The following is a 26,661-nucleotide window of genomic DNA, read 5'->3' as shown; positions in this document are numbered from 1 at the left end:
GAGGACCAATGAATAGTACTTCAGCCATTCAGGGCTCGTCCTCTCCTCCGGAGGCGGGCCCTAATCAGATCCTCATCCACTCTTCGAAGCTTTCCCAAGTAGACTAGGGGAGGGGCCCTCCCCAGTCCCCGGACCACGGCAGGCGGGGGAGGGGGGGCGTGTTAAGAAGTTGGCCCGCCCCACCATGTTGCGTAATCTTCTAGGGGCGGGACTCCGTAGTAGGGTTTAGTCGCGGTTTAACCGGCGCAAGGGGCCTAGGCCAGTGAAGATAGCTGATAAGCCCCGCCCCCAGATGACGTATTTCCTCTCACTACTGAGGCCGCCGGCACCGCCCTGGAGAGGGTCCGGAAGTGGGTCGCGCGGAGCTTGCTGGGCGGTTCCTGCCGGAAGTGAAGGGCGGCTGAGCGCAGGCAGCTGCTTAGGCGGACAGAGGACGGAGGTGAGGGGGCCGCGAGGCCGGGCCGGGCCGGGCCGGGTCGGGCCGGGCCGGGCGTGGGTGGGGACGGAGATCGGTGAGAGACTGCGGCTACTTCCAGAGTTCGGAGCTGTGCCCATCGGAGCTTCTCCCTGGACCAGTGTCTGTCAGGGCGACCAGGGCTTTCTGAGGGGCGCCAGAACTCTTGGCTCTCCTTCCAGGGCTCGGCCTGGGGATAGGGGATCTGAAGGGACAGAGATCTGGACTCCCAGTCTGGGACTCGGGCTCGGGAATCGCGGGCTGCAGTTCGGCAGGTCCGCTAGGCTCAGTGAAAGGGGAGTCCTGGCCGAGGTCTCTGAAGGGACACTTAAGGAGAGAAGTCAGGTTGGGGGAATCGATCGCCTCTGAGGCACTGCTCTATTCCTCTCGAGGGTCTTAGGAAACTGAAAATTTTGGGGCTGGGCTGCGGTCTTGGGGCGGGGTCTCCGAGGAGCCAGAGGAAATGGGGGCTGGGGTCCCCGGGGCAGGCCTCTGTGACTTTTGAGTTACCCGCCCCCCATTGCTGTATGGGGGGCTGAGGGCGGTATACCCTGGGCTGAGCTGATCCTCTTAATCTCTCTCCACTTCCCGGACTTCCTGATGTGCTTAATTTGCGTTGGTTTTTTTTTTCTCCTGCGGGGAGCTCCGGAGCTGGGCTGAGTACAATCCCTACCCTGAGGCAGTTGATATAGAAGCCACAGGAAACTACCTTCTGTTTAAATGCAGCCAGATTCCCTGCCGGGTGTGTGGAGGGGTCGGGGGGGGGTGGGGGGGGAGCATTTTCCCTTCCCTCGTTGAGGACTAGGTGTTTATGCTTTTGTTTGTGTTGGTTTAAAAGGGTTTTGGTGGGGAAAGGTCTGGATCTGCAAATAGTCTACCTTTTACCTTTGTTAAAAGGTATTTTGGCCAACTTTTTGAATACTGTGAACCACCCATCCTTTAAAGGTGGTAGAGGAAGATAGTTTGGCTCTTTAAAAGGGGGAGGGGGAAGTTTTATTAATCAAATATTAATAAAACCAGAATTCATTATGCCCCCTTGTCTACTATGTACAGGTCACTGTGCCAAGTGACTAGGGGTAGGATTGATCCGGGCTTCAAAAAAGTTAGACTAGAAAGTCTCTATTATAGTATATTTAGGAGTTTCAAAGTGACTATTGACCCGGGCATGTCTGTTCTACAGTTATTCAGTTTTTACTATGTGTAAAGACCTGGGGATAAAGTGAGAAAAATTATAGTTATTGCTCCCAGTGAGCCATGCAGTCTACAAGAAGCAATATAACATGTACCATAAGTAAACACAAAGTATATTCAAAGTAATTTCATGAAAGAACTCTAATGGGGACAGGAAATCAGGAAGAGTCTATAGGAAGTTGTATCTGAGAAAAGATTCTGAAAGAAATAAGACTATGAGAAAGAATTGACTTCCAGGCTTGGAGGACCACCTGTGCAAAGTTGTGGAGGTTGGAGATGGAATGTTAAGTTAGAGAGACGGGTACCATTACTATACTTCCAGACCCCTACCTCTGTAGCATCCTTAACTCTTAACTCTCATTCATCCCACATATCTAATCTCTTGCCAACTCTCCTTGCCACCATTACAACATCTCAGATAAATCCAGGTTCTCTTCTTTCACTAGACTATTGCAATGTCTCCTCTACTCAAGTCTCTTCCCACTCCAGTCTATCTTCCATTCAACTGCTAAAGTGATTCTCCTAAGGGCAGGTCTGACCATGTTACTTCTATACTCAGTAGACTCCAGGGGGGCACCCTGTTACCTCCAGGATCAAATGTACAGTTGTCTTGGCACATTGAAAGCTGTTTGTACGCTGGCCCCTTTCTGCCCTTTCAATCTTATATTTAGCTCTCTTCTTTGCATTCACCCTGTGGTCCAGTTCCTTGTTTACTGTACTGTCACTTGTCTTAGCATTGACTGTCCTTTATGCTTATAATATTCTCAGGCTTCATAGTGAACCTCTTAGTTTCTCTAGTCTAGTTTTTTCAAGATTTAATCCTGCTTCTTGCAAGAGGCTCTTCTAGTGTTTCCCTTCCCCCTTCCTCCAACTACTTGGTATATATATCTTATATGAACTTAGTTCCATATTGTCTCCCTACTAGAATGCAAGCCCCTTAAAGGCAATTCCTTGCCTCTTTTTATATCCATCATGGCTAGCACTTATAACTACTTGTACACAGGCTGGTAGACAAGTCTCACTGGAGTGGAAAGTAATATGAAATAAGACAGAAAAGTGGGAGACCCCGATTTCAGCATGCTTGGGTAGGAAATATTGTGTAAAGAAAGCCCTTGTGTTAGTTTGAACATTTGGGACTGACTGTTCAGATAGTTGGTGTGTTGGACCCAAAGTTCAGGGAAATGGAATAGATACTTTTACTGACCCCAAGCTGCACACTTTTTTTTTTTTTTTTAAACTAGAACTTTGTCTTTTCAAACATTTAAGTACCTGTTGTGCACCATGGACTGGAGTAGAGAACTACTCAGGAGTTTAGGCTTAAAGAATAGGTCAAGGTAAAGGAGGCTTGGATAAGATGAGCAATAAACAAATGATTAGTTGTTCATTCAAAAAACATCCTGTCCTCATCTGCCCATTGCTACAATGACTCATATTTGTATCATGCTTTCAGGATAACAAAGATTTTCCCAAGGACAACTCTGTGAAGTTGATAGTACAGGTTTTTTTTAATCTTGGTTTTTCAGATGGGAAAATTGATGCTCCATTTGTGACCAAACTTGGGCCACATACACGACTGACATCAGAATGGACACTTCAAACCCATGCTTTCTGATTCTGACTGCTCCCAAGATAGCCAGTGCTATTTAGTTAACAAATCCAAAACAAATCAAAATTTCCTAAACTTGTTTTAGTTTCATTAGGATAAACAAACGATTAACATGCGCTGCCAACAAATTATTCTCCTGACGCCCCATTTCTCTCCAGGAATTCTTCAGCTGGCAAGTAAACAGAGAGGTTGGCCCTCCTACCACAGAGTAATGTTATAAGGATCAAATGTTACCATAGGTGGAAAATTCTATGCAAAAATGAAGTAGCACCCCTGCTGTTAACATCTGAGATAAAGTGTATATCTGAGCTTTGGGAAGTTGGTTATCAAATAAAAGGTACAATTTACTATTTGAGGAATAAAACTCTTTGTTTTCCACCTTGCTTGTTTAGGGATCTGCCTTTAAATCATATTCGCATATTCTTGATGTTAAACCAGGTGTGCTTTTAAAAAGTTACTTGCTTGGGGGGGCCACTAGGTGGCCTAGTGGTTTGAGAGCCAAGCTCAGGGAGGGGAGATCATGGATCCAAATGTGGCCTCAGAAACTTCCTAGCTGTGTGACCTTAACTCACTTAACCACAGTTGCCTAGCCTTTACGTTCTCCTGCCTTGGAACCAATACACAGTATTGATCCTAAACCAGAAGGTAACGGTTTAAAAAAAATGCCCCCTTTCCTCTACTACCACTACTTTTTAGTCTGGGATCCTCTTGGCATTATACCTAGATTACTTGCCTCCCTAACTTCAGTTTCTTTCCTGCTGCTGTCTCTAGGCTAATCTTTAATCTATTTATTGCTCTGCTCCAAACAATATAATAGTTCTAACTCGTCTAAACTATTTAGGCTGACTTTTTTAAGTTCTTCTATTAAGGCTCCTATATATCCTATCCCAATCAGGTTGGTCTCCTTACTATCCCTTGCCTAGATTGTGGTTATTCCATTCCTACTTTAATGTCTTTGCTTATGTTATTTTGCCTCACTAGAAAGCCCTCTGTTTTCTTTCTGTTCCTCTAAATACAGCTCCTCCTTTTGAAGGCTTAATACATTTCTCACTTTTTCCAAGAAGTCTTCTTAGACAGAGCTTATCCCATATTGGGGCTTCTCTCTTTCCTGATCTTCCTCCAAAAAAAAAACCCTTTAATTTTTGCTACAAATTTTGCCAAATACAAACAAGTGTTGCTTGTACTCTAATGCTTTAATCCCCAACTAAATTTTGTTCCCTCATTGAGGAAAGAGGCTTCTTTTGTATGTCCTTCACACTTTAGTACCTGTTATAGTCCTGGGACATATGGTGAATGCTTAATAAAGACTTGCTGAATTGAATAAAAGTTATGAGTCAAAAGTATAAATGAATTGGACTACCTTTGCTTGGATTACTCATTTGGCCTATAGAATATACGGGAGGAGCATTATATCTGATTTCATTATATCTGATTTCATCTTCTAATTATGAGGTTTGAGGAACAAAAGGGCTAAGGTGTGTGGTCTAGTAAAGGATTTTCTTTCTTGGCTAGATGATGATTCACTTTATTTCAAGAGGTTGAACTGAAAGGTAAGTGTTTTAGAGAAAAGAGCTTTTGCCAGAATCCTGGAAATTGGGATATGAAAACCTTTTGTGCAGTGGACTGAGCCTGGTATGTCTGTTGTCTAGAATAGATTCCTGCTTGTTTGAAAAGTTTCTGATGCAACTTTATGGTCCCCAAAAGTCAGAAAGGTGACTCAGCAGTTTGGCTCACATTTTCATGAGCCTTTGGAGAAAGTTTCAAGCCGTGTTTCTTATTTAAACTTTTTGAGGCATAATAACCACTCCTAAAAATACTACTGTTTCTTTAAGGATCAAAAAGAAACTAATATCTCCTGTTGAGATGCAAATCTGAGTTTGCCTGGTTCTCATCTTGGATTTGATCACACTCCTTGGAGGGACAGGGCCAAATTCTTTTGCCATTTGAGATCAGCAACTTAATATTACACACATATATATGGTCAGAGGCTTTTTTTACCTAATAAGAAATGAATATTCCAGGCTGCAGGAAATTCTGTATGGACTTGGGGATTTGGAAAAACCTTAGGGATCATCTAGTTCAACCCTCTTATTTTGCACCAGTCTAGGGAAATAAAGTAACCCATAGGTGAACAGGGAGTTAATGTCAGAATTAATATTAGAACCCAGGACTTCTGGTTTCCAGGCTAGAACTACTTCCTACTGACTCACACTATTTCAGTGGTAGGCAGTTGTGTAGACAAGTGATGGGCCAGGTGGGGGGTTGGGGGGTACGGGACTGAAATTGGTAATAGAATAAAACTGGCTGAGTGACATTATTCCTAATCTGATGAATACAATGAGTAGGATACAATACAATGAAACTTCAAACGAGTTGCTTTAGAAACAGACTGCCAGGAACATTTCCTTTCCTTTGGCCCCCTCTTTAAAAAGGGTATACCATCACTGGTATAGACTATATAATTCTGCTGATCCTCTTCCCTTCCTTCCTTTAAGACAAAACCAAACCTGAGAGAAAAGGTGTATGATGATTATACCTTGTGTCTGACTTTAGGTTATGAATAGTGACCATTTTTGTTTTAAATTTCAAATATCTGGTAACTGCCCCAGTTGATACAGAATTCCATTGTCCCTAGATTAACACAACTAGCATTCATCAAGAAGCTATTCCTTTTTGATTTACACCATGTCAACATAATTAATGAGTGCTCCAGAAACAGTCCTCATCACAGTACAGCATTGTTTGCCGTACATAAAAAGACTGTGTGTCTCCTGGGGAGAGGAAAAGGAGTGCTGGACTTAGAACTAGAAAGATTGGGTTCAAGTCATGTCTTTATCATTGAGTTTATCATTGCCCTGAATCATTGTACTCTTCTAAGCCTTGGTTTTCTTATCTTCAAAATGGGAATAAGAATATCTTCCCTTTCTAACTAATGTAGGCAAACTATCTTGCAACCATACGCCATTATATAAATGAGGTCTTCACTATTCTTTATAAATAGGTGTAGCTGAAATATCCAATGAGGGGAAGAAGGGGGGTGCAAGCATTTGTGGCCTTCAGAGCCAGTTAAAGCAATCACTGCTTGGACAGAGCCTTCTAGAACTCCTGGTGGGTTGATCTTTGGCTAGATACAAATGCATTTTTTTCAGGGAATGTGACTTAATTTGTGTTATTGGGCTGGAGAAGAATTGAGACTAGTTGTTGTTTTGTTGGAGCAGTATATCCCAGGCTGGCGTCAGCTGGCACAGACTCTGCTTATAAAGTATATCTCAAGTTTACAGAGTGCCTGTTGAGTTTAAGTTACTTCATTGACTTATATTTTTGTGTCCTTTGCTATTAGTTTAACTTTTATTTTTATGTAAACGGCAATAGAAGCATTTAAAAAAACTCGAAAGCCTCACAGTATCATTGAGCAGCACAACAATATTGGACTTGTGTATCTTGATTCTTCACTCCACAAAATTTGTACTCTTGTGCCTCACTGTGACATTGAAGTAGCCCAAAACTCTTGAAACCTATGCCAAGGGAGCAAACTCTGTCAGGTTTTCCAAGTCTGTTGTCTAAGAACTGGGCTAGCTAAATACAAAGAGGTTTTTCACCCTATGATTACTTTTTTTTTTTTTTTTTAAATTTTAAACCCTTAACTTCTGTGTATTTGCTCTTTTTTTTTTTTTTTTTTTTTTTTTTTACGCAGCAAACTGAGGAGGCTATCTACCTAGATTGGAGGAGTTATGATACTCATAGAAGGAATCAATCATGTTGATGAAATCATAAGCCTTTTGAAGTATTTTTCACTTGTCTTATTCTTTCAGAGACTTCTTTTTGTAAAGGTCTATCTGTAAGGAAGGAAAAGGACTTGGGCATTTATATCAGATTGGATCCTAGCTATTCTTGAAAGATAATATATTTTTTTTTTTAACTTCTTAAACTCAGATGGTAGTGGCACAAGCAGTGAAATGTCACTGGTTTAATCATTGAAATCAAACCCTGTGGGAAAGAGAGTAAATAGCTTCTGTGTTGCGCTGGATTTAGATGGTAGCTTAACTGATGTAGCTGTCTCTTTGGTTTGTTTAAACCTCAGGCCTTAAAGAGCAGTTTGTCTGACCTGCTCTCTGGCCCAGCTTCAGTTCACATCTCCTGTTAAAATGTCTGTTTTTTTGCTTTATAACATGTAAGAGGTTGGCTATGAAAATGTATATGCATTTTGGAGTGGAAAAATTGGTGCTAGATAGATAGCCTGGTGGTGGCTGAGTAGTGGTATTTTGTCCTAGATTCAGAGCCTCCATTGGGAACATTTGAAACAGCTATCCAATTCCTGTGGAATTATTTGTCCTGTTGGTTCTCCATCCAATCAACTGTGTAACATGGTTGTGCCTTTGAAAAACACAGAGGAAGGTTTGAAAATATAGTAAGCACAAAAGTTTCCTGTTCTAGTAGTGACTCTTGCTTAATCGCCCAGAGAGACTGAGACAAAACTTCAGAGGAGGGAGATAATGAGTCCACAAGGGAGATTGATCTTAGCCCTGCCTTAACATTATTTTTGCTAAGGTTCTGAGACTTCCTTCTAAGTTCTATATCCAACTCTAGCTTTTCTCCCAAACTCTATTTTGATATCCTGTTGTCAACATATCTGAATGTATCCTGAAACACAACATGTCTGTGGTTAACCTTACTACTTTCCTTCCCAAACCAGAGTCTGTATATAGTTCAGAAAAAGAGGCAGATACAAGTCTATCCTTTCCAACACTGCCCCCTGGTAGGACTAAGAACATCTTTCAGTGGATGTATGATTTCATTGCTGTTAGCCTCCCCTCACAACAGTGCCAATCACAGTCCTTCTCATCGGGTGCAGTTCTTGTCCATATCTTCCCATGGGATTATAGATAGTAAGCAGGACAGGACTTCGGAAGCCATCTGCTCCAACGTCCTTATTTTACAGATGAGGAAACAGATCTAGGAAGGAAGTTGTGTGAAACATGTAGTAAGCCTCAGAGATGAAGTTCAGACCCAAGTGTACTGCCTCCTATAAATGCTATAGTACTATAAATAGTTCCTTGAATCTTTTAATATTTTATGAGAACTGTTTGCAGCCTGTGGACTACTCATTTGTGAAGTTATGGACATATATGTCATATCTGACATTCCTGGGTGCTATCTTTTATACCAAATCTTGTGCCAGGTCATTGGTAAGGTGTTATAGCCATTCATGATTGACCATTCACAAAGTTCTTTTCTACCTCCATGTAGAGAAGGTCTTGAATTCTCAAGACCTATGACAATGGAGCACAAGCTGTGACAGGTTTGATCCCCAACTGTGCATGCCATTTGAGAATCAGGTTTTTTGTGTGTTGTGTTGTGGTGTTTTGTTTTGTTTTGTTTTTAACGCAACCTTTTATTTTCTCTTCCTTTCAACTCCCTTCCAATTGAAAATAAAGTAAATGAAAATTAAGTCCTCAATAAATATAAGTAGTGCAGCAAAGCAAATTCTCACATTGACCAGGTCTGAAAATATTTGTGCCCTTGCTCATCTTGAGTTCGTCATTCACTGGATGGATAGAATGGACTCAGTGCAGTCCAGGCTACATCTTTGGTTGAGGACCAGTTTAGTTTGTCATCACCATATTGGGCCACTGATAAGGCACTATGTAAAACAAAGCCCATAATTTATTAGCAATAGATATTTGTCGTTTGATTATTACAATTCCATAGAGCAGCTAGCCTTTTTAAAACATCTTTGTTCCAACTTGAGAGCAACACACATCTTGGGAGGCTGACCAGCTATAAGGGCTGTTTGAATTTGCAGCCTAAGATCCAAACTTAGGAGATTCAAATAGGGTGAATCAGTGGTAGAGTTAGAGTTTTCTGCCTTAATAATTTTGCTCCCTTTGGGGAAGATACTTATTTAGTTGCCTTCCAATTCAATTTAACCATTTATTTTAAGATCCAACTTTGTGCAGGATGCCATGCCTAGTGCTGAGCATATTAAAAATGAGAGACAACATCGATCTTGCCTTTAAGTAGAGATGGTTGCTGCTATGTAAACACAAATCAGATACAAGGTAGGATACAGAGAAGGATGAAAGATCCAGAAAATATGCTTTGAAAATTTTAAAGAAATATTTGTTACTTCTAATTGGAGGATCAAGAAAAGTATATAAAGAAGATGGCACTTGAGTTGGAGCCAAGGGTTTCCCCAAGTGCAAGATGATAATTGATTGGAGTTAAGGGAATGCAGGATAACATTAAGGAACAACCAGTAGAGCAGTTTGACTAAAAGGTTACTAGGCACTTTCTTCTTGGATTCTCTGTTTTAGTCTCTTTGTTCTGACCTCTCTGGATGTTCTTTTTGAAATTTTGAACTTGACAAACATTAAAATGGCCAATTTTGAATACATCGTTTTCTTGTTCAGTCGTATCTGACTCTTTGTGGCCCCACTTTGGTTTTTCTTGGCAAAGATACTGGAGTAGTTTGTCATTTCCTTCTCCAGCTCATTTTACAAATGAGAAAACTAAGGCAAACAGAGTTAAGTGAGTTGCCCAGGTCATATGTTAGTAAGTATCTGAGGCCAGATTTTAATTCAGGAAGATGAACATTCCTTGACTCTAAGAAGCCCAGCACACTATCCACTGCACCCAATAGCTACCCTTCCATATACATAGAAGAACAGAACCATCTTTTATTTTGAAATAACAAATTCAGCATATAATTTTGAAAGCTGTCTTGCTTGTCATTGATTCTTTTTGGTCTGTATTTTGTTCCTTTTTAAGAAAAAAAAATGGTTCAGTGGTCCTTTCAGTACTCTTATCTCCTACACTATAATGTTGTGCTTAGCACTGTGTAGAATTAATATATTTAGTGGAATAGATCCTCTATTTAGTCATACACTTTCCAATGACTAATTGCTTTTTTGTCTGGAACCATCTTGTGGAATTCAGTAGATCTAATAGTGGAGAACTCAAGTTAGAATGCTGCGTTTTAACTCCATTGTTCTGACTTGAGGCCATGCTTATATGATAAATACCAGTTTCTGTTTCTTTATAGCTTTATTGTTTACCTAACACTTTTATCACCACCACCCTGGGATTTATATAGTGCCTCCCTGAGGAAACAACAGCTAAAAGAGGGACCAGGTCATGCAGCTAGTTCATTTTGAGATGGACCTGAAACCCTGAACATAGAGCTCTTTTCACTGTACTATACTTAATGAACTCTCTAAGATGCCTGAGTTTTGTAGGCTTCAAAAAATGCTTTTCTGATTTTATTCAGTTTTTTATTCCTCTATAGTGTGTTTTCTAGCTTGAGGCCCTAAAAAAGTATTGGGGTTTAATTAGTATTAGGAATTAAGGCATTATAGTACTGGAGAGGGGAATGTGATTTGTGTTGGGAGGGGAGAAGCCCATGGAGGATATCCTCCTGAAGCCAGTTGTTGCTTTCATCAAATTTTGTTTCAGACAGGAAAACCTCAGTTCACCCTTCATTCCTGACTTTCAAACATCAGACACCCACAGTCTTATGTCATTAGTTGTAGTCAGAGGTTAACTGTAAGTGCTCCTTTGGGTTTTTCCTTTTTTTAAGTTCTGACTTTAGCCTGATAGAAGAACTATAACTTGTTTGGCTGTCCCAGCTCATTGCTACAAAATGAATTATGGGGAAAGGGAACCAAAATAAAGCCAAGCTGTTCTGAGGAGAAATTTGTCTTCCTCATCTAAATTGGGTAAGTACTCTCCAGCAGACAGGCCTGTATACCATTTAGAACATTGGCACTTCTGTGTCTCTAGAGACAGGGAAATGGCCTGCTTTTTCCTATGACTTCAGCAGTTATCTTTGAGCTGACTAATGCTGGCCTTGGCTTGACTCTTCCATCTGCTGAAGCCACGCATTTCTATAGCAGAACCTCAGGGTTAGTTTCTGGAAAGAAAGGTTATTGGATTGATTTGATACTTTCTATTAGTAATAGTTTCCCAGGAATCCACAGGGTGTGGTGGATCATGGTCTGAAAAATTATAGATGTTTAGGGTTGGAAGGAACTCTAGAGAGCATTACCAATTCCCTAATCATTTAATAAATGATTCTTAAATTGGTTTTTATAAATGTAATGAAGGACTTTTGAAGGAACTAGCAAAGGTCATATCATAGCTGAATCCAGGCAAGAACCTAGGTCTCTAGACTCCAGCATAAGTTATTTTAACCATCTGGGTGGTTCCAAGGCAAATTCCAGAGGCCAGAGGATCCTAAGATCCACAGGACCCCAGAGGTTATATTACCTAAATGGGGAACTTTTAAGTGACCCGTGCAAGGACACACAGACAGAGTAGAAAGAATACTGTACTTTGTCAGAAAATCTGGGTTAAAAACCTGGTTCTGCTACTTGCTCGACTTTTAACCAGTCATCTCAAATCTCTAAAACGAGGAGGTTGGACTAGAAGAGCTATCAAGATAATTCTTACATTCAGATGTTGGTATCACATTTACTGAAGTACTTAATGTGGGTGAAAGTGTATCTAATTTTCTTTTCTTATATTTCTATTCAGAGTATGGTTTTGAAGGCTGTTGTTAATTCTCAAGTCAGAGAAGTCAAAAGGATTATGTAGTTTGTCCATCCTAAACAATTTTGCAAGACTCAATTCCCTTTTGTTTTGATACAACTGGAGAATGGACAGGGAATGTTTTGTCGTCTTTGTTCTTTTTTGACCAGCTCCTTATCTTCCATTTTGGCAATACAAATGTGCCAAGCCCAAGTGTCCTGGTATTCTAGATGTTGTCATTCTTGGGATGAGTTTCATTTGATGTGGGAGTCGCAAGCAGTTTTAAGTGAGTTGAGATCACTCGGCTTCATCTCTCAACTGAGTTAAATCATAAATGAAATGGAGACTTGAGTGGAGCATGTTGAAAATTGGACTGTGCATGAGATTGGCTGTGAGGAAAATTGGGCTGTGGTCTCAGCTCTGCCACTAACTTTCTGTGTCATCTTGAACAAATACTTAAATCATGTGAGCCTCAGTTTCCACCTCTAAAACAAAGTGTGTAGAGCAAGATAATCTCCTGAGGCCTTTCTAGTTTGTGAAACTATTTGCCCTTTCTTAGTTGCATACTGCTGTGCTTTAGGAAAGTGTTTGATAATTGGCTGGGACAACTTCAGTTGTCTCCTTGTTTGTTGAAATAGATGCGAGAGATACTGGATGGTTCTAGTTAGCAACCAATGGGAGTTCTTTGTGCAGTGAGCACTCTTACAAATCCAGCTAGAATAGCTTGACGTCTAATTTTATTATCAAATACCTTTCAGAATGGATATTTCTTCATCACTGCACCAGAGAAGAAGAAAGGGGGTGCAGCTGGGTAGCTCAGTGGATTGAGGGTCAGACCTAGAAACTGGAGGTCCTGGGTTCAAATCCGGCCTCAGACACTTCCCAGCTGTGTGACCCTGGGCAAGTCATTTGACCCCCATTGCCCACCCTTACCATTCTTCCAACTAGGAGCCAATACACAAAAGTTAAGGGTTTAAAAAAAATAAAAAAAGAAGAAGAAGAAGAAAGGTTGTAGTAGGAGGAGTCCTATTTTCCAACAATAGCTGACATCCGATCTGTCTTAACAGGTGGCAAGCTATGGCTGATATGCAAAATCTGGTGGAGAGGTTGGAGAAAGCAGTGGGCAGGCTGGAGGCCGTATCTCACTCCTCCGGCATGCATGGAGGGTGTGGAGACAGTTCTCCGAAAGGTAAGTGATCTTGGGGTCCAACAGGGGCTTTTCGTGTTTATCCAAAAAAAAAAAAAAAAAACCATGTCCTGATATTGTATTGATGTATTTTGATCTGCTTCCTGAAATGAGTACCTAACTAAGGAGAGAGGAAATGACTTGTATAGGAAGGCCTGTGGTTAAACTATTTTAACATAAGAGCTTCCTGCTGGTGTAATATTTCCTGTTCTTTAGTAAAATGACTCCATTTTGTCAGACGAGTATTTATACTAGAACTTTCCCTCTTCCCTTCCCCCAGTTTGCTGGCAACTCATCCGTTCAGGGCATCCCTGCACACATTGATTGCTTGGAAGGTCAATTTCACATTTAAAGGGGGAATTGAACTCTGGAGAAGTTATTCTCTCTGGCTTGCCTTCTAACTGTGCTCTGCTACCTTTCTTTAGGAGGACTAGCTCCATATGTGGAAGTTTTTGACTCTCTACTTGCTGGCCCAGCAGCAGACTATCTAAGGATCAGCAAAGAAATCGGGGGAGATGTTCAGAAACACGTAAGGATGGTTTGTCCTTTCTATCTAAGAACAGATTGACATTTTTTTTTTCCCCCTATGCCCCATTTTCTCTAATATAGGAATCATTTGAGCTTTTCCTGTGGCTGGTAGTCATAACAGAAATCTGCTTTAGAGTTTTGTCTTTCTCCACTGACTCATTGTATGGTTGGGTCTCAGTTTTCTCCTATAAAATGAGGGCATTATACTTACTTATCTCAAAGGTTTCTTCCTGCTCTGACATTCTACTGTGCTATAAGTAGCCTTGCTACTGAGAGGATGTATCACATGTGTCTCAACCCACTGTGTGGGTTTTTCCACAGACCAGGCTCCACCAATCCATGAAATTCCACTTTGTTCATTTCTGTGCTAGAGAACTGTTGCAAGCCTGATCTCAATATGTTATGTAACAGAAGAATCATTACCATGATTTGGAATTTGCAGAGCTATGCTTTCACATCAATAATTATGTTCCTGAATTATTTTCAGATTTTTCCCTGGCAGCTTTTTAAGTAGGCAAAGACCAGGCATCTCTCTCTTCTCGTCTTTGAGGTGTCCTTTTCTTCATGTCTCTATCACCCCACAGGAGCCATCCCCTGATCCATTTCACTAGGTGGCCCTTAATCTTCAGCTAACCAGCTTCTCTCACCTGTGTACCAAATTTTCAGGTCCCTGCTAATAAACTAATCAGACCCCTTATTTGATACTCAAAACAATCCTGTAAGGTAGGTGCTGTTGTTATTTCCAAACTGAGACAAATAGTTTAAAAGGCTTGCTCAGATGGTGCTCATCACAGTAAATGCCTGAGGCTAGATTTGAACTCTGGTCTTCCTGATTCCAGACCTTAGTACTGTCTTTTATAACACTATCAGCTGCCTCTGATCGGAGTCTAAGAGAATTTGGTATGGTAAAGTATAAAATATGTTGGATTCTTGGAGACCTAGAGACCTAGGCCAGAGACATATAAGTGTCTGGACATAGCCACAGTATCTCTCCCTCAGCCCTATCCTCTGGTATGTTACAGAAAAACATCTAACTCTCTTCTTTCCTCAGGCTGAGATGGTCCACACTGGTCTGAAGATGGAACGCTCTCTTTTGGTGACAGCCTCTCAATGCCAGCAGCCAGATGGGGTGAGTTCTAGGACTAATAGGTTTGATTGGAGCCTGCTGGTTTTTCCCGATTTCCTTTGGGTCTTGAAGAGAGTTAAAAAAGATGAGCAAGGGAGTGTGTACTAAACCCAGACAGCTTCCTAAAAGAGATGTAATCTCATGACCACCAGAAGTAGACCCAGATTTGTTAAAATGATGGGAATGTGCTGCAGAGTCTGCTTTGGATTCTCTGTTGGCTCTTTAAGCTTGGTTTGTCTTTATGGACCCTACCAGCACCTGGGGTGGAATTTGACCTCACTGTTGATTTGACTCTACTCCTTTTGGCTGAGCCTCCTTAAACCACAGTAGCTCCTAAGCAAGATGGAACAGGGAAAGATTGTGTGGATTCTTGGTGTGCATAAGTTGGTCCTACTGATGCCAAATGTCAAGCCACTCTTTGTCAGTCTAAGGAACACTGGCTCTTCCTATTTGGGTTATGGTCTTATTCAGTCACATAATGCAGCTAAAACACAAAGATTCCAAGTTAGAGAAATTGTATTTTCTTAAGGTCAGAATGCTTTTCACCCTTTTCCTGTGGACAATATTCAGATAGTCCTTCACAGAAAGAAGGAATTTTGCTCAATCTCAGCATCAAAATTTAGCCTTGAAGTTTTTAGATGATTTTACTGCACTCAAAACAAAACAAAACATTAAATACACTTGCCTCTCATTTCTCTCTGGACTTGCTTAGTTGAAGTGCCTTGTCTAAACACTGCCTTAGAGTCTGTATTTTCTGTAGCAAGTCAGGCAGCTGAGACTGGCACAACTCCACGACTTTAGCTTGCTCTCCTGCTTAGAGTTGAGAATTGGCTTCTAGAGGAAGCTTTTAAGCAGTATAAGGATGGAAATATATTTCCTTAGAGCACAGAAACATGACCCACCCTTCAAATGAGCTTAGCCAAAGTGTCTGCCTGATTGCCAAGGTCCACAGTCAGATTTGAGTGCCTGCTGTTTTGGGCCTTGGGTGGACTAAACTGGGATCCAAGAATTGCTACCTACTCTTTTTAAAAAAATACATTTATATTGATATCTTTTTTATATTGCCATAGTTTTCCTTTTCCTTCCTAGGAAGCTATCTCATATAACATGGTATTTTTTAAAGACAGAAAAAGATGAAAAAATTAGCATAACTTATCGGTCTATTGAAAGATATTGGGATTATTTTTTCAAGTTAGGCTTGTTCTTTATAATTCGCTTCATTCACTTTTGAAGGGGATGTGTGTGGTTCTCTTTGTTTACATTGTAGACATTGTATATATTATTTTCTTGGTTCTGCTTTTACTTCATTCTGCATCAGTTCATTTAGGTCTTTCCATTCTTTTTTCTTTATTTAGCTAATTCATAATTTCTTAAAACAGTAATAAAAATTGTTTGTTCATATCCTTAACTTTCAGGAAATAACACACACACTCTTATCAGAGAAATATGATAAAAAGATTTCTCTTTCATCCCTCTTCCCCCCATTTATCTGCTCCCCTTTTTTGTCCTAGATACATTGATTTTGTTTGTGCAGAAGCTTTACAGTTTCATGTAACCAAAGATATCTGTTTTATTTTTTTGGAATTTCCTCTTTTCCTTTTTTGGTTTTTAACAATCTTTACATTCTATCTTAGAATCAATGCTATGTATTGGTTCCAAGGCAGAAGAGAAGCCAGACAATAGGGATTAAGTGATTTGCCCAGGGACACACAGCTAGGAAGAAGAATCTGAGGTTAGATTTGAACCCAGGACCTCCCATCTCTAGTCCTGCTGGCAGTCCACTAAGCCATCTAGATGCTCCCTAATCTGTATCTTTAATGTATCTTTTTTCTTTTTTTTTCTTTTTAACCCAAATCATATGGTTTTGATGACTTGCTATATAAAATATAATTTGAGGTCTGGAAGTACTATTCCCTTTTTGTCCCTGCATTTTTCATAATTTCTTTGATACTTTAGGTGTTTTATGTCTACAAATGAATTTTCTTATTGTTTTATAAAGTATCCTTTGAATAATTTGGTATAGGAATAAAAGTGTAATTTAAGTTTTATAATATTCTCATTTTTATTATATTGGCATGACCTAGCCATGAGCACTAGTTTTCTATCTATTTAAGTGCTTTATTTCTTTAAGGAGTAATTGAATTTATAGAGTTTGGGGGGTTTTGTGTGCTTTGCTAGATCAATTCCACAGATATTTTATGCATTTTGTAATTATTTGGAATGTGATTCATTTTTTCCTTTGTGCCTCCTAGATTTTATTATTGTAGAAACAGTTGATTGTTGAGGTTTTATTTTGTAGCCTGAAACTTAGCTGAAGTTATATTGTCTCAATTGGTTTCTTTTCTGATTCTCAGTACTTTCCAAGGGAACTATCCTTTCATCACCACTTGGGGAGAGTATTTTCTTCTCTTTGCCCATCTCAATGCCACCTACTTATCTATGTTGGGGGGGAAGGGAGCACACAAAAGCAGAGAAGTTTTGTAACTGAAGGAAGGGAGGCCAGAAGGAAATAAACATTTTTTTTTTTTTAACCCTTGTACTTCGGTGTATTGTCTCATAGGTGGAAGATTGGTAAGGGTGGGCATTGGGGGTCAAGTGACTTGCCCAGGGTCACACAGCTGGGAAGTGGCTGAGGCCGGGTTTGAACCTAGGACCTCCTGTCTCTAGGCCTGACTCTCACTCCACTGAGCTACCCAGCTGCCCCCAGAAATAAACATTTAGTAGGCATTCACTTGTGGAAGGCTTGGTGCTAAACTCTGGGGTTCCAGAAGCAACAAGCCATCCTGCCTTTGGGGAGGTTACATTGTAATAGGGGAACCCAACCTAAAAAGGGAGCTAGACTTGGGAGAGGGACATATGATATGCAGTATATAGTCTGGTTCCGGGTAAGAATAAAGCGATTGGTTGTTGCACCAACTGTGCTGTGTAAATGATAAATGCTTATAGGAGTTTGCGGAAAAGAGTGGAGGTGGTGAGTAAAAATCCAATTGATTGTGGCCATATTACACAAATGCCAGAAGCCCTAACCCTAACCCCAACCCCAATTCCAGCTGGAGATCCAACTGGAGAGAAGGTTTTAGGTGGAATAGCAAATGAGGAGAGCCAGACTCTGGACGCCTTACAAAACCATTCCTAGGGTATTTTATCACTAAATATTTATTAAGCATTATGGTAGGCTCAGGGAGAGACAAAATAAAGACACAGTCCTTGCCTTCATCCACTTGTCTAGTAGGGTGATAAGATAAAAATCTAGAACTATAGTATATAATTTTACATGAAGGCTTTTGAGAGTTACCAAATGAAGTGCCATGTGAGATCCCAGGGAAAAGGTGGCTCCCAAAAGGAGAATCAGAGGTTTCCTGGAAGAAATGGCTTTTGCTTTGAGCCTTTAAAGGCTGGATAGGAATTCTGAGGAGGAAGGAAGCTTATTCTATTTTGACTCATTTGTAGCATATGTGGGGAGGTTAGTAATAGGAGATAAGACTAAAAAAAAAAAGGGGGTTTTGCCTGATTGTAGACCTTGAGTGCTAGGCACGAGTTTGAACTTCATCCTGAGGGTGGGTACCAGGAAGTCTTTGAATCAGTAAGTTGGAGGGAGAGAGACACAAAGAACATGGAGTATATGTATAAGCTCTGAATGTTTTTCCAGCATAGTGGGAGTGAGGAAGAGACAATGTGCAAGGGAACCAGCTGGGATCAGCCTTTCATCTCTAGAATTCTATAACCATCCCTAAGAGAACTATTCTTCAGGATCTGCAGTTTTTACAGAAATTGGAGTCTAACAGGATAAACATTAATCATTTATCTTTTGGACACGGACATTATGGAATTTGTTTTGTTTGAATATGCATATTTAGGGTGATGTTTTTGTTTTTGCTTTTTATAAAGTTGAGATCACTAAGGAGAGAAAATAAATTTCTGCTAATTAAAATAAAAAAGATATAAGGATCCTTAATGAAAAAAAAATCATAGTCCGACTCTCCCAAATATGTTTTTCCCACTAGAATAAGCTTTCGTCTTTGTTGGCACCGATCTCTGAGCAGATCCAGGAGGTTCAGGCCTTTCGGGAGAAAAACCGAGGCAGCAAGTTATTCAATCATCTGTCAGCTGTCAGCGAGAGTATCCCAGCCTTGGGTTGGGTGGCCGTGGTGAGTTGGATGCATTTGGGAGCCCACAGGAGGAGGATGGTCAGAGGGCCTGGTATCTAATTGCCTTTCTGTTTTTAGGCACCAAAGCCTGGCCCATATGTGAAGGAAATGCATGATGCTGCCATGTTTTACACAAATCGGGTCCTCAAGGAGTTCAAAGATGTGTGAGTACCATCCTTTTGGCTTGCTACCCCTATGGAAGCACTAGCACCAAGAAGTTGTATCTTGTATTTTCTGCAAATGTCTTTCATTCACATGAGTGGACCCCTATCTCATGAGTATTTTACAGGATAGCTAACATGTAAAATTAATTGGGATGGTTTTTAGTGCTTGGTAAAAGTGGGTGGGCACTATAGATATACAATCAATATTTTAATTACTTCAACAGACCTATTTCTTTGGTGAGGACAGCTCCTTCATTGACCCAGATTGCAGTCCTTCTGCAGGTCAGCAGATGGTCTTCAGGAATTGATGTAAGGGCAGCCAGGTGGCTCAGTAGATAGAGCACCAGACCTAGAGACAGTAGGTCTTGGGTTCAAATGTGGCCTCAGACTCTTCCTAATCATGAGACGCTGGGCAAGTCACTTAACCCAACCCCAATTGCCTGTCCCATACTGTTCTTCTGCCTTGGAACTGTTACTTAGTCTCAATTCTAAGACAGAAGGTAAGGATTTTAAAAGGTGGGGAGGGAAAATTTGATGTAGCTGAAAAATTCATTATGCCTTCAGGCATCCTGCTAAAGTACCTTCTGCACAAGCCATTCCCATTTCTGTAAAGCTTTAGGTGTTAGTAAAGTGTTTGCCCTACAAAAGTCAATGTAAGGCAGGTACTACAGAGATTATTACCACATTTCACAGATAAAGAAATTGAGAAGCACAGAAGAGTGCAGTGACTTGCTCAAAGCCCCACATCTAGGAGTGACAAGAGTTTGGATGCACCCAGAGTTCTGACTTCAGATTCAGTGATTTTCTAATTCATTATCCCAGATGCCTTCTTTTTAACTGCATATAAGAAAAGTTAAAGACAATATTTCTGGTTTTCCCTTCCTTCCTATCTTCTGTGTGTTCCTACAGTGTCTCCAGTTCTTCTTTCCTTCTCGATGCTCCCTTTTCAGGCTCAAATAGTTAGGAACTTTGCAGCAGGTAGGACTGATGAGGTGTTCAATGCCCTCTTAGGCATTGGCTTCTTTGAGGATTTTTTTAGCTGGCATGATGGCTTTGGGTTTGGCTTTTTTTTTTTTTTTTTTTTTTTTAAAGCCTGGATCTGGCTAAGCCAGCTAGCTTGGTAAATGTAGACAGTCTCTAAAATTATTTGGGACAGATATTGTTTCAATTCCGTTTTTCAGCTGAGTGCTTACTGCTGGTCATGGCCCCATAGTTGATATTTTCTGGAGGCTAGATGATGAGCTGGTGCTGCTTGTTGTTGCCCTTTCTCTTCCCCCTTCCCCCAAGGCCTGTCAGCCCTGACCACTTACTTCCCTTTCTGTTGCTGGTTTGGAGATGAAGGTGGCAGGCCTGTTAGGCAAGGCCTGCTTCCTGGCATAGCTTCTTCAAGCCTATCCCTCTGGGCTCCTTTATTATTTTTAAAGCTTCCCTTCTTGCCCTAGTAACAACTCTTTAGAAAAAAGGGCAAGGGCTAGGCAAACAGGGTTAATAAGTGACATGCTGAGGGTCACATAGCTAGGAAATACCTGAGGCCAGATTCAAACCCAGGTCCTCTCAACTCCAGACCTGGAGTTCTATCCACAATGCCACCTAGCTGCCTCTGCTCCTCTACTTATTAAGCATCTGCAGGACTCTGGGAAATTACAAAGCTACATGGAACAGGTTCCCTGCTTTGAAGGAGCTTATATACTCTTTATAGAGGCAAGTCTTGCCACACCATACAAGTCACAATGGCTGGAAAATGTATCCCCTAGTGGCTAGTTTTGGAGTGAGAGAACTCACTGAACAAATATAGGGTGGGTCGCAGATAACTGATGTACACAGTAAGTCACTGGGCTCATGCTCTCAATCAAAGCACTTATAAGGTGGTAAACCCTGACAAAGCCTGCATCCTTCTGGCACTCAATTCAGTCTTTTAGGATTCTTACCACTATCAGAGAGAGCTCCGAAGATAGGAGCACATGCACTGAATGTAACGGTTTATAGTTACTGTGTCTGGGGCTGCTTTCTAGCTGTGACTGTCCTTCCTTTTTTCTTTTTAGGAATAAAAAGCATGTGGACTGGGTAAAAGCTTACCTAGCTATCTGGACTGAGTTGCAAGCATACATTAAGGAGTATCACACCACTGGGCTAGCCTGGAACAAAACGGTCAGTGATTTCCTTTTATCCCTTCATTGAAAAAGGGGCCACAAAGAGATCCAAAAAATGGGGAAAGGACCTGCTTGTACAAAATGATTTATAGCTGCTCTTTTTGTGGTGACAAAGAATTGGAACCTGAGGGGATGCCCTTCAATTGGGGAATGGCTGAACAAATTGTGGTATATGCTAGTGATGGAATACTGTTCTGCTGTAAAGACTGATGAACAGAATGATTTCAAAAAGAGCTGGAAAGATCTACAAGTGAAATAAGCAGGACTAGGAAAACATTGTACACAGTAACAGTAAAATTATGGAATGATTAACTGTGATAGTATTCCCAGCAATACAAGGATCCAGAACAATTCTAAGAAACAAAGAGTGCTATCCATCTCCAGAGAAAGAACTGTTGGGAGTCAGATGCAGATCAAAGCAGACTATATTTCACATGAGTTTATTTATGTTTTTATTTTAGGGTTTTGGTTTCATATGAGTATTCTATTGCAGAGATAAACAATATGAAAAAAATGTTATGCGTGATAATACACGTATAACCCTGATCAAATTGTTTGCCAGCTCCAGGAGGGAGGAAGAAGGGGTGGGAAGGGAGACCATTTGGGTCATATAACTTCAGAAAACCTTTGTATAAAATTGTTATTATGTGTAACTGATAAAATATCTTTACAACAACAAAAAAAATGGGGCCAGCTAACTTCTTAGACCAGAGTGCCATCAACAGGCCAAAATAATCCAGAGAGACCCACTGCTTGATCCAAGATCTAAATAATGCAGGCAGAGGAGAGAGGAGGAAGAACAGCAGTGGCCTAATAGAACAGAATAGTGCTGCAGTGGGGTTGTGGTAGCCTTCCTCAGGACATGGGACCTTGATGAAAGACAGTCATTTATTTTGGCCTTTGCTGTCTCAGGGGCCCACAGCAAAAGAACTGAGTGGCATATCATCAGGCCCTTCAGCCCCTCCTCCCCCACCACCTGGACCACCTCCTCCACCCATCTCTACTAGCTCCAGCTGTGATGAGTCTGCCTCTCGGTCAGCACTGTTTGCTCAGATTAATCAGGGAGAGGGCATCACACATGGTAAGTATCAAGTCAGACTGTTCTCCTACAACATCATCTTCCCCCTTTGCCATTGTACTAGCCATTGCACCCCTTCCTCGTTTTCTGCCTCTGAACATTCCCAGTTTCCTTCAAGGCTCAGCTTTAGTGCTGTCTTCTAAATGAATCCTTTCCTGATCACCCCAACAACCAGTGTCTTTACCTCCATGATTACTTTGTATTTATTTTGTGTGTACTTATGTATACACGTGTTGTCTCCCCTGGAAGGATATAAACTAGAGGGTAGGGACTGTGTGGTTTCTTTGTGTCCCTAGTGCCTAGGATGTAGTCCCCATGTAGTAAGTGTTGTTGATGTGTTGCCATTTCTGGTTGGCACAGCAGGGAACGTGGGTCAAGATTTAACCAGCAAGTGCTTGACATTCTTTACAGTCTGAAACTGAAATCTAGCTTTGGAGCAGAGTAAAGGAAACTTCTTTGGGTACCCTTTACAGAGGGATGGCAATGACTAGTGCCTAAACAGGGTGTCAAAATAGGCTCTTACCCTAAGGGAGACTGCCTGGCCTGCTACCAAACCACAAGTCTGGCTGGTGACTTTTCCCCAGCAGCTACAAAGGCATCTCCAGAGAGAAACCTTGAATGTTCCCCGCCTTGGGCTGTCAATCATGTGTCCTGACCAGAGCATGAGTTCTTAGCATTGGTCTTGCTCATCCTGACCCACTTCGTGGCTAACAAACAAGAATTTCTTGGCTCTCGGCAGCTCTGAAACATGTTTCTGATGACATGAAAACTCATAAGAACCCGGCCTTAAAGAGCCAGAGTGGACCGGTGCGCAGTGGCCCCAAGCCTTTTACAGCCCCCAAGCCTGCTGGTGGTGCCACTCCCAAACCAGCCACCAAGAAGGAACCCCCAGTGCTGGAGTTGGAGGGCAAGAAATGGAGAGTGGTGAGTCTCAGGGCTTGGGTGCCGGGATACGAGTTGGAGGAATGGAACTGAAGTGTTTAATGAATCAGCCTTTCTTTTAACACATTTTATGATTTGGCAAAGGCCCTCTTTGTTTGACATGGGGAATAGGAAAATGAAATCTGATTTTTGCCCTAAAGAATATAATCAAATAGGAATTAAGACCAAAGACACAGATCACTGTAACACAAGTGATAGTGGGACAAGAACATGGAAAATTTTAAAGAGCCATGAGCCATTTGAAGAGAGAATAGCTTCTGTCAGAGAGGACTGGGGCTAGTTGCAAGAAGAGCTGGCACACAGGCCAGACCTTGAAGGAAACAAGGGATTTCAATGAGGGGGTAAAGTGTTGGACAAGGACTTTCTAAGTGTGGGGATGACATGCTAGAACAAAAAGGCCTGGAGAGGCAGGATGAGGTCAGAGAACAGCAAGTAGTTTAGTTTAGCTAAACATAGAACACATATAAAGGGGAACAGGGTGAGAATAATATGGAAAGGGAGCTTAAAGCCATTTTGTACTTCAAATGCATAGGTGAGGACTTTGGGCCTTATTTGGGAGCCATTGCAGACAAGCTAGCCTGTGATTCTTACTTAGAGCTAGCTCACTAAGACCTCTCAGTGTCTATTGCAGTAAAAATGTTTTTAGTTAGTAAACTCTAAAAAGGAAGAATAATGGGGATGTCCCTCTTTCACAGGAAAACCAGGAGAATGTTTCCAACCTAGTGATAAATGACACAGAGCTGAAGCAAGTGGCTTACATATACAAGTGTGTGAGTTCTACACTCCATATCAGGGGCAAAATCAATTCCATCACACTAGGTGAGTGCAAGGGGCCCTCCCAGGTGGGGTTTCTGGGTACCAAGGTGGGTCAGAATCCAGGGAGTCTCTGAGTAGACCATGGGGCATGCTAGTCACCATGGCCCCTTCTCGTTCTAGATAACTGTAAGAAGCTTGGCTTGGTGTTTGATGACGTCGTGGGGATTGTGGAGATCATAAACAGCAGAGACATCAAAGTTCAGGTAACCCAATCTCTTGGCTCCTTCTCTTGGTCCCAGAGGAACTCTGGGGATGGACATGAGAGCTCCACCAGGTGTTCCTTTGCATTCTTTTCCTTGATGGCAAGTCAGATTCAGCAAGGGGTTGAAAGCTGATCACTTTGGTGGTAAGGATAGAGGAATGGGAGCCCCCTTAGATAACCTCTGCAAGTCTCCACTGCTATGTGACTTTACCTCCTAAGCAAGGTTTGACTTTGGGCCATAGTTGAGCTTTATTTTAGAATGAGGGAAACTGAGGCCCAGAAAAGCATGTGATATTCAAGGTCACACACCTGTCATAGGCAGAACCTGGGTGTAAATCATGGCTTTGACACTTAATATCTGACCCCAAGTGCTGATCTTAATCATCTAGCATTCGTTTCTCATCAGGTGATGGGTAAAGTGCCAACTATTTCCATCAATAAGACAGATGGCTGCCACATATACCTGAGCAAGAATTCTCTGGACTGTGAAATCGTCAGTGCCAAGTCTTCTGAGATGAATGTCCTCATTCCCACAGAAAGTGGTGACTTTGTAAGTGTCCTGCCTCGTAGAGTTCTTGGGAATGGAAGAAGCAAGAGGGGAAGGAATTAATGGAGAGAGAGGACTTCTTTAGGGAACACCCAGTCATTTCTAGTTGGAGTAGAAAGCTAACTGACTAGTTTTCACTAAGCAGATAAAACCAAGTAATTCAGCACAGTGCTTGGCAACAATAATAAGCTGCATCTATCTCTGCAGTTCAGACTTGAGTGGAGGGAGAGTCGTGCAATTGAACTTTCAAGAACCCATTTTTTCCTTCTTTCTGGGCTCACTGAGGGAGGGAGGGAGCATGCATGCATGCATGCATGCATTACGGGGAGCAGGTTCATCTTTCTTCTTCTTTGTATTAGAACTTCTCAGATAGTCATTCCTGGGCCTAGGCCAGGGAGCTGCCCTCAGAGCCAGTGTCTGGGGCACAATAAATAGTATGGGGTCATTCCCTGCAGTTTGACTAGGTCAGTGAGCAGGCCGTGGCATTCCAGCCTGTATGGTCCTTTTTAGGGAAGGGTGTTTTCTTGTTCCTTTTACCATTAAACGCCACCCGTAGCCCCTGGGCTCCTTTCTTTAGGAACAGAAGTAGCACAGGTCCAGAACCTGGCCATATTTCTTTAGCGCTTTATAAACTAAAAGCCTTTTGGTCACAGGAATGGCCAGGTGGCCTGAAGTCAGATAACTTCCCCAGTGAAATCCCAGGGCTTGAACTAACGTCTCTTAGTTTTCCATCTTGTATTGCTAGGCCACGACGCTTGTTTGAGCCATATTCCTGATGGCGCCTTTCTTCTTTATTCACAGAATGAGTTCCCCGTCCCTGAGCAGTTCAAGACACTGTGGAATGGGCAGAAGTTGGTTACCACAGTGACCGAAATTGCTGGCTAAGGAGAGTGCCACTGGGTCCCGTGCCCTCCCCCCATTCAGATGATTCTCTTCTAGATTTCCTCTACCTTTCTGCTCTTAAAGGCTTCTCCTTCCTTGGAGAAGTACAGCTACCTGCCTTCACTGAATATACCTCAGGCTGAGATGGGGGTGGGGCAGCAGGTCCGTTGGTCATCTGCATGTGATCTGCGGGAAGGTGCATCTTCTCCATGTCAGCTTGAACCATACCACCAGTCCCTCCTTGGTGAACTTCAGACCAATTTGGATGGGTTTCAGCTTTGGGGAGGGTCCCCTCGGATGAACGGACCAGGTTGTTCCTGCAAGGGTTAGTCCTCTGCATAATGCTTTTCAGGAAGGTAGCTGAAGCTGATGTGTAACCCCGGCTAGACATTCTAACCAAACTAATTCACTGGCACTGAGGGACATTCCTTGGTCCTGGCGACGTGGCTGCCCTGAACCCGAAGCTGACGCCTGGGCACCCAGCATTCCAAGCCGAGTTGTTTCCCCTTTAGCATTCCTTTTATTCCACGTTCTGCTCCAGTTCTGTCTGTGCCATGCCAGGAGGTTTCCCTGTACCAGCTGCCATAGGAAGTCCACTCTACGGCACCTGGGCGAAAGTGGGGCCCTCTTCCATGTGAGCCTTTGGGGTGTCGGCCAAGCACCTCCCTTCAGAAAAGTTTTTTTAAAAATCATTCCAAGGAATCTGGCATTCCTTCTCCCTTCCATTAACTATTATGAATCTTGACAGGTGCCTGTCATCTATTCTTTCAGAATTGTCTTGGCACCCGCCTTCTTGTCCCTAAACGGTTTAACTTTTTTTTCTTGGCTGGGAGGCTTACAGCTTTTGTTCATATCCCGAACAGAAGCTTAAAACCCCCATGCAGGCTGTTGCATGGGCTTGAACTTGGTGGTTTCAGGCCTTGAATAGCTTTTCCTATGTATAAAATGGTTTTTATTTTCCCTTTAGAATATTTACTAAAATATGCAATTTTTTTTAAAATTTTTTGGCGGGGGGGCTGTCCTGTGACTTCTACCCATTCCTGAGGCTTGTGGGAATAAACCTTTACTTAAAAATTATAAAGAAACTAGAATAAAGTTAATGCCAACTTGCTCCT

General features: G+C 41.8%; 1 protein-coding gene across 5 annotated transcripts; it reads left to right on the top strand.

Annotated features, from left to right (window-relative positions):
- The first annotated feature begins 382 nt into the window (after window positions 1-382).
- On the top strand, window positions 383-26,657 carry CAP1 (cyclase associated actin cytoskeleton regulatory protein 1). Of its 5 annotated transcripts, none has more exons than XM_044668027.1 (13): window positions 383-439; window positions 12,845-12,966; window positions 13,389-13,492; window positions 14,543-14,620; window positions 18,622-18,765; window positions 18,844-18,929; window positions 20,972-21,077; window positions 21,992-22,160; window positions 22,897-23,081; window positions 23,795-23,918; window positions 24,036-24,118; window positions 24,524-24,667; window positions 25,466-26,657. In XM_044668027.1, the coding sequence occupies exons 2-13, from the start codon at window positions 12,855-12,857 to the stop codon at window positions 25,547-25,549; spliced, it is 1,419 nt and encodes a 472-aa protein (XP_044523962.1). In that variant the 5' UTR covers window positions 383-439; window positions 12,845-12,854; the 3' UTR covers window positions 25,550-26,657. The 5 variants fall into 5 exon arrangements, with proteins under 5 accessions (XP_044523962.1, XP_044523963.1, XP_044523965.1 ...); XM_044668028.1 differs by lacking the exon at window positions 383-439 and adding an exon at window positions 745-799; XM_044668030.1 differs by lacking the exon at window positions 383-439 and having other exon boundaries at window positions 12,719-12,966; window positions 13,392-13,492.
- The last annotated feature ends 4 nt before the right edge of the window (window positions 26,658-26,661 follow it).

Source organism: Gracilinanus agilis, chromosome 3 (assembly GCF_016433145.1).
Source record: "Gracilinanus agilis isolate LMUSP501 chromosome 3, AgileGrace, whole genome shotgun sequence".
Taxonomy (NCBI): Eukaryota; Metazoa; Chordata; class Mammalia; order Didelphimorphia; family Didelphidae; genus Gracilinanus; species Gracilinanus agilis.
This window is presented reverse-complemented; position numbering and strand designations above follow the sequence as displayed.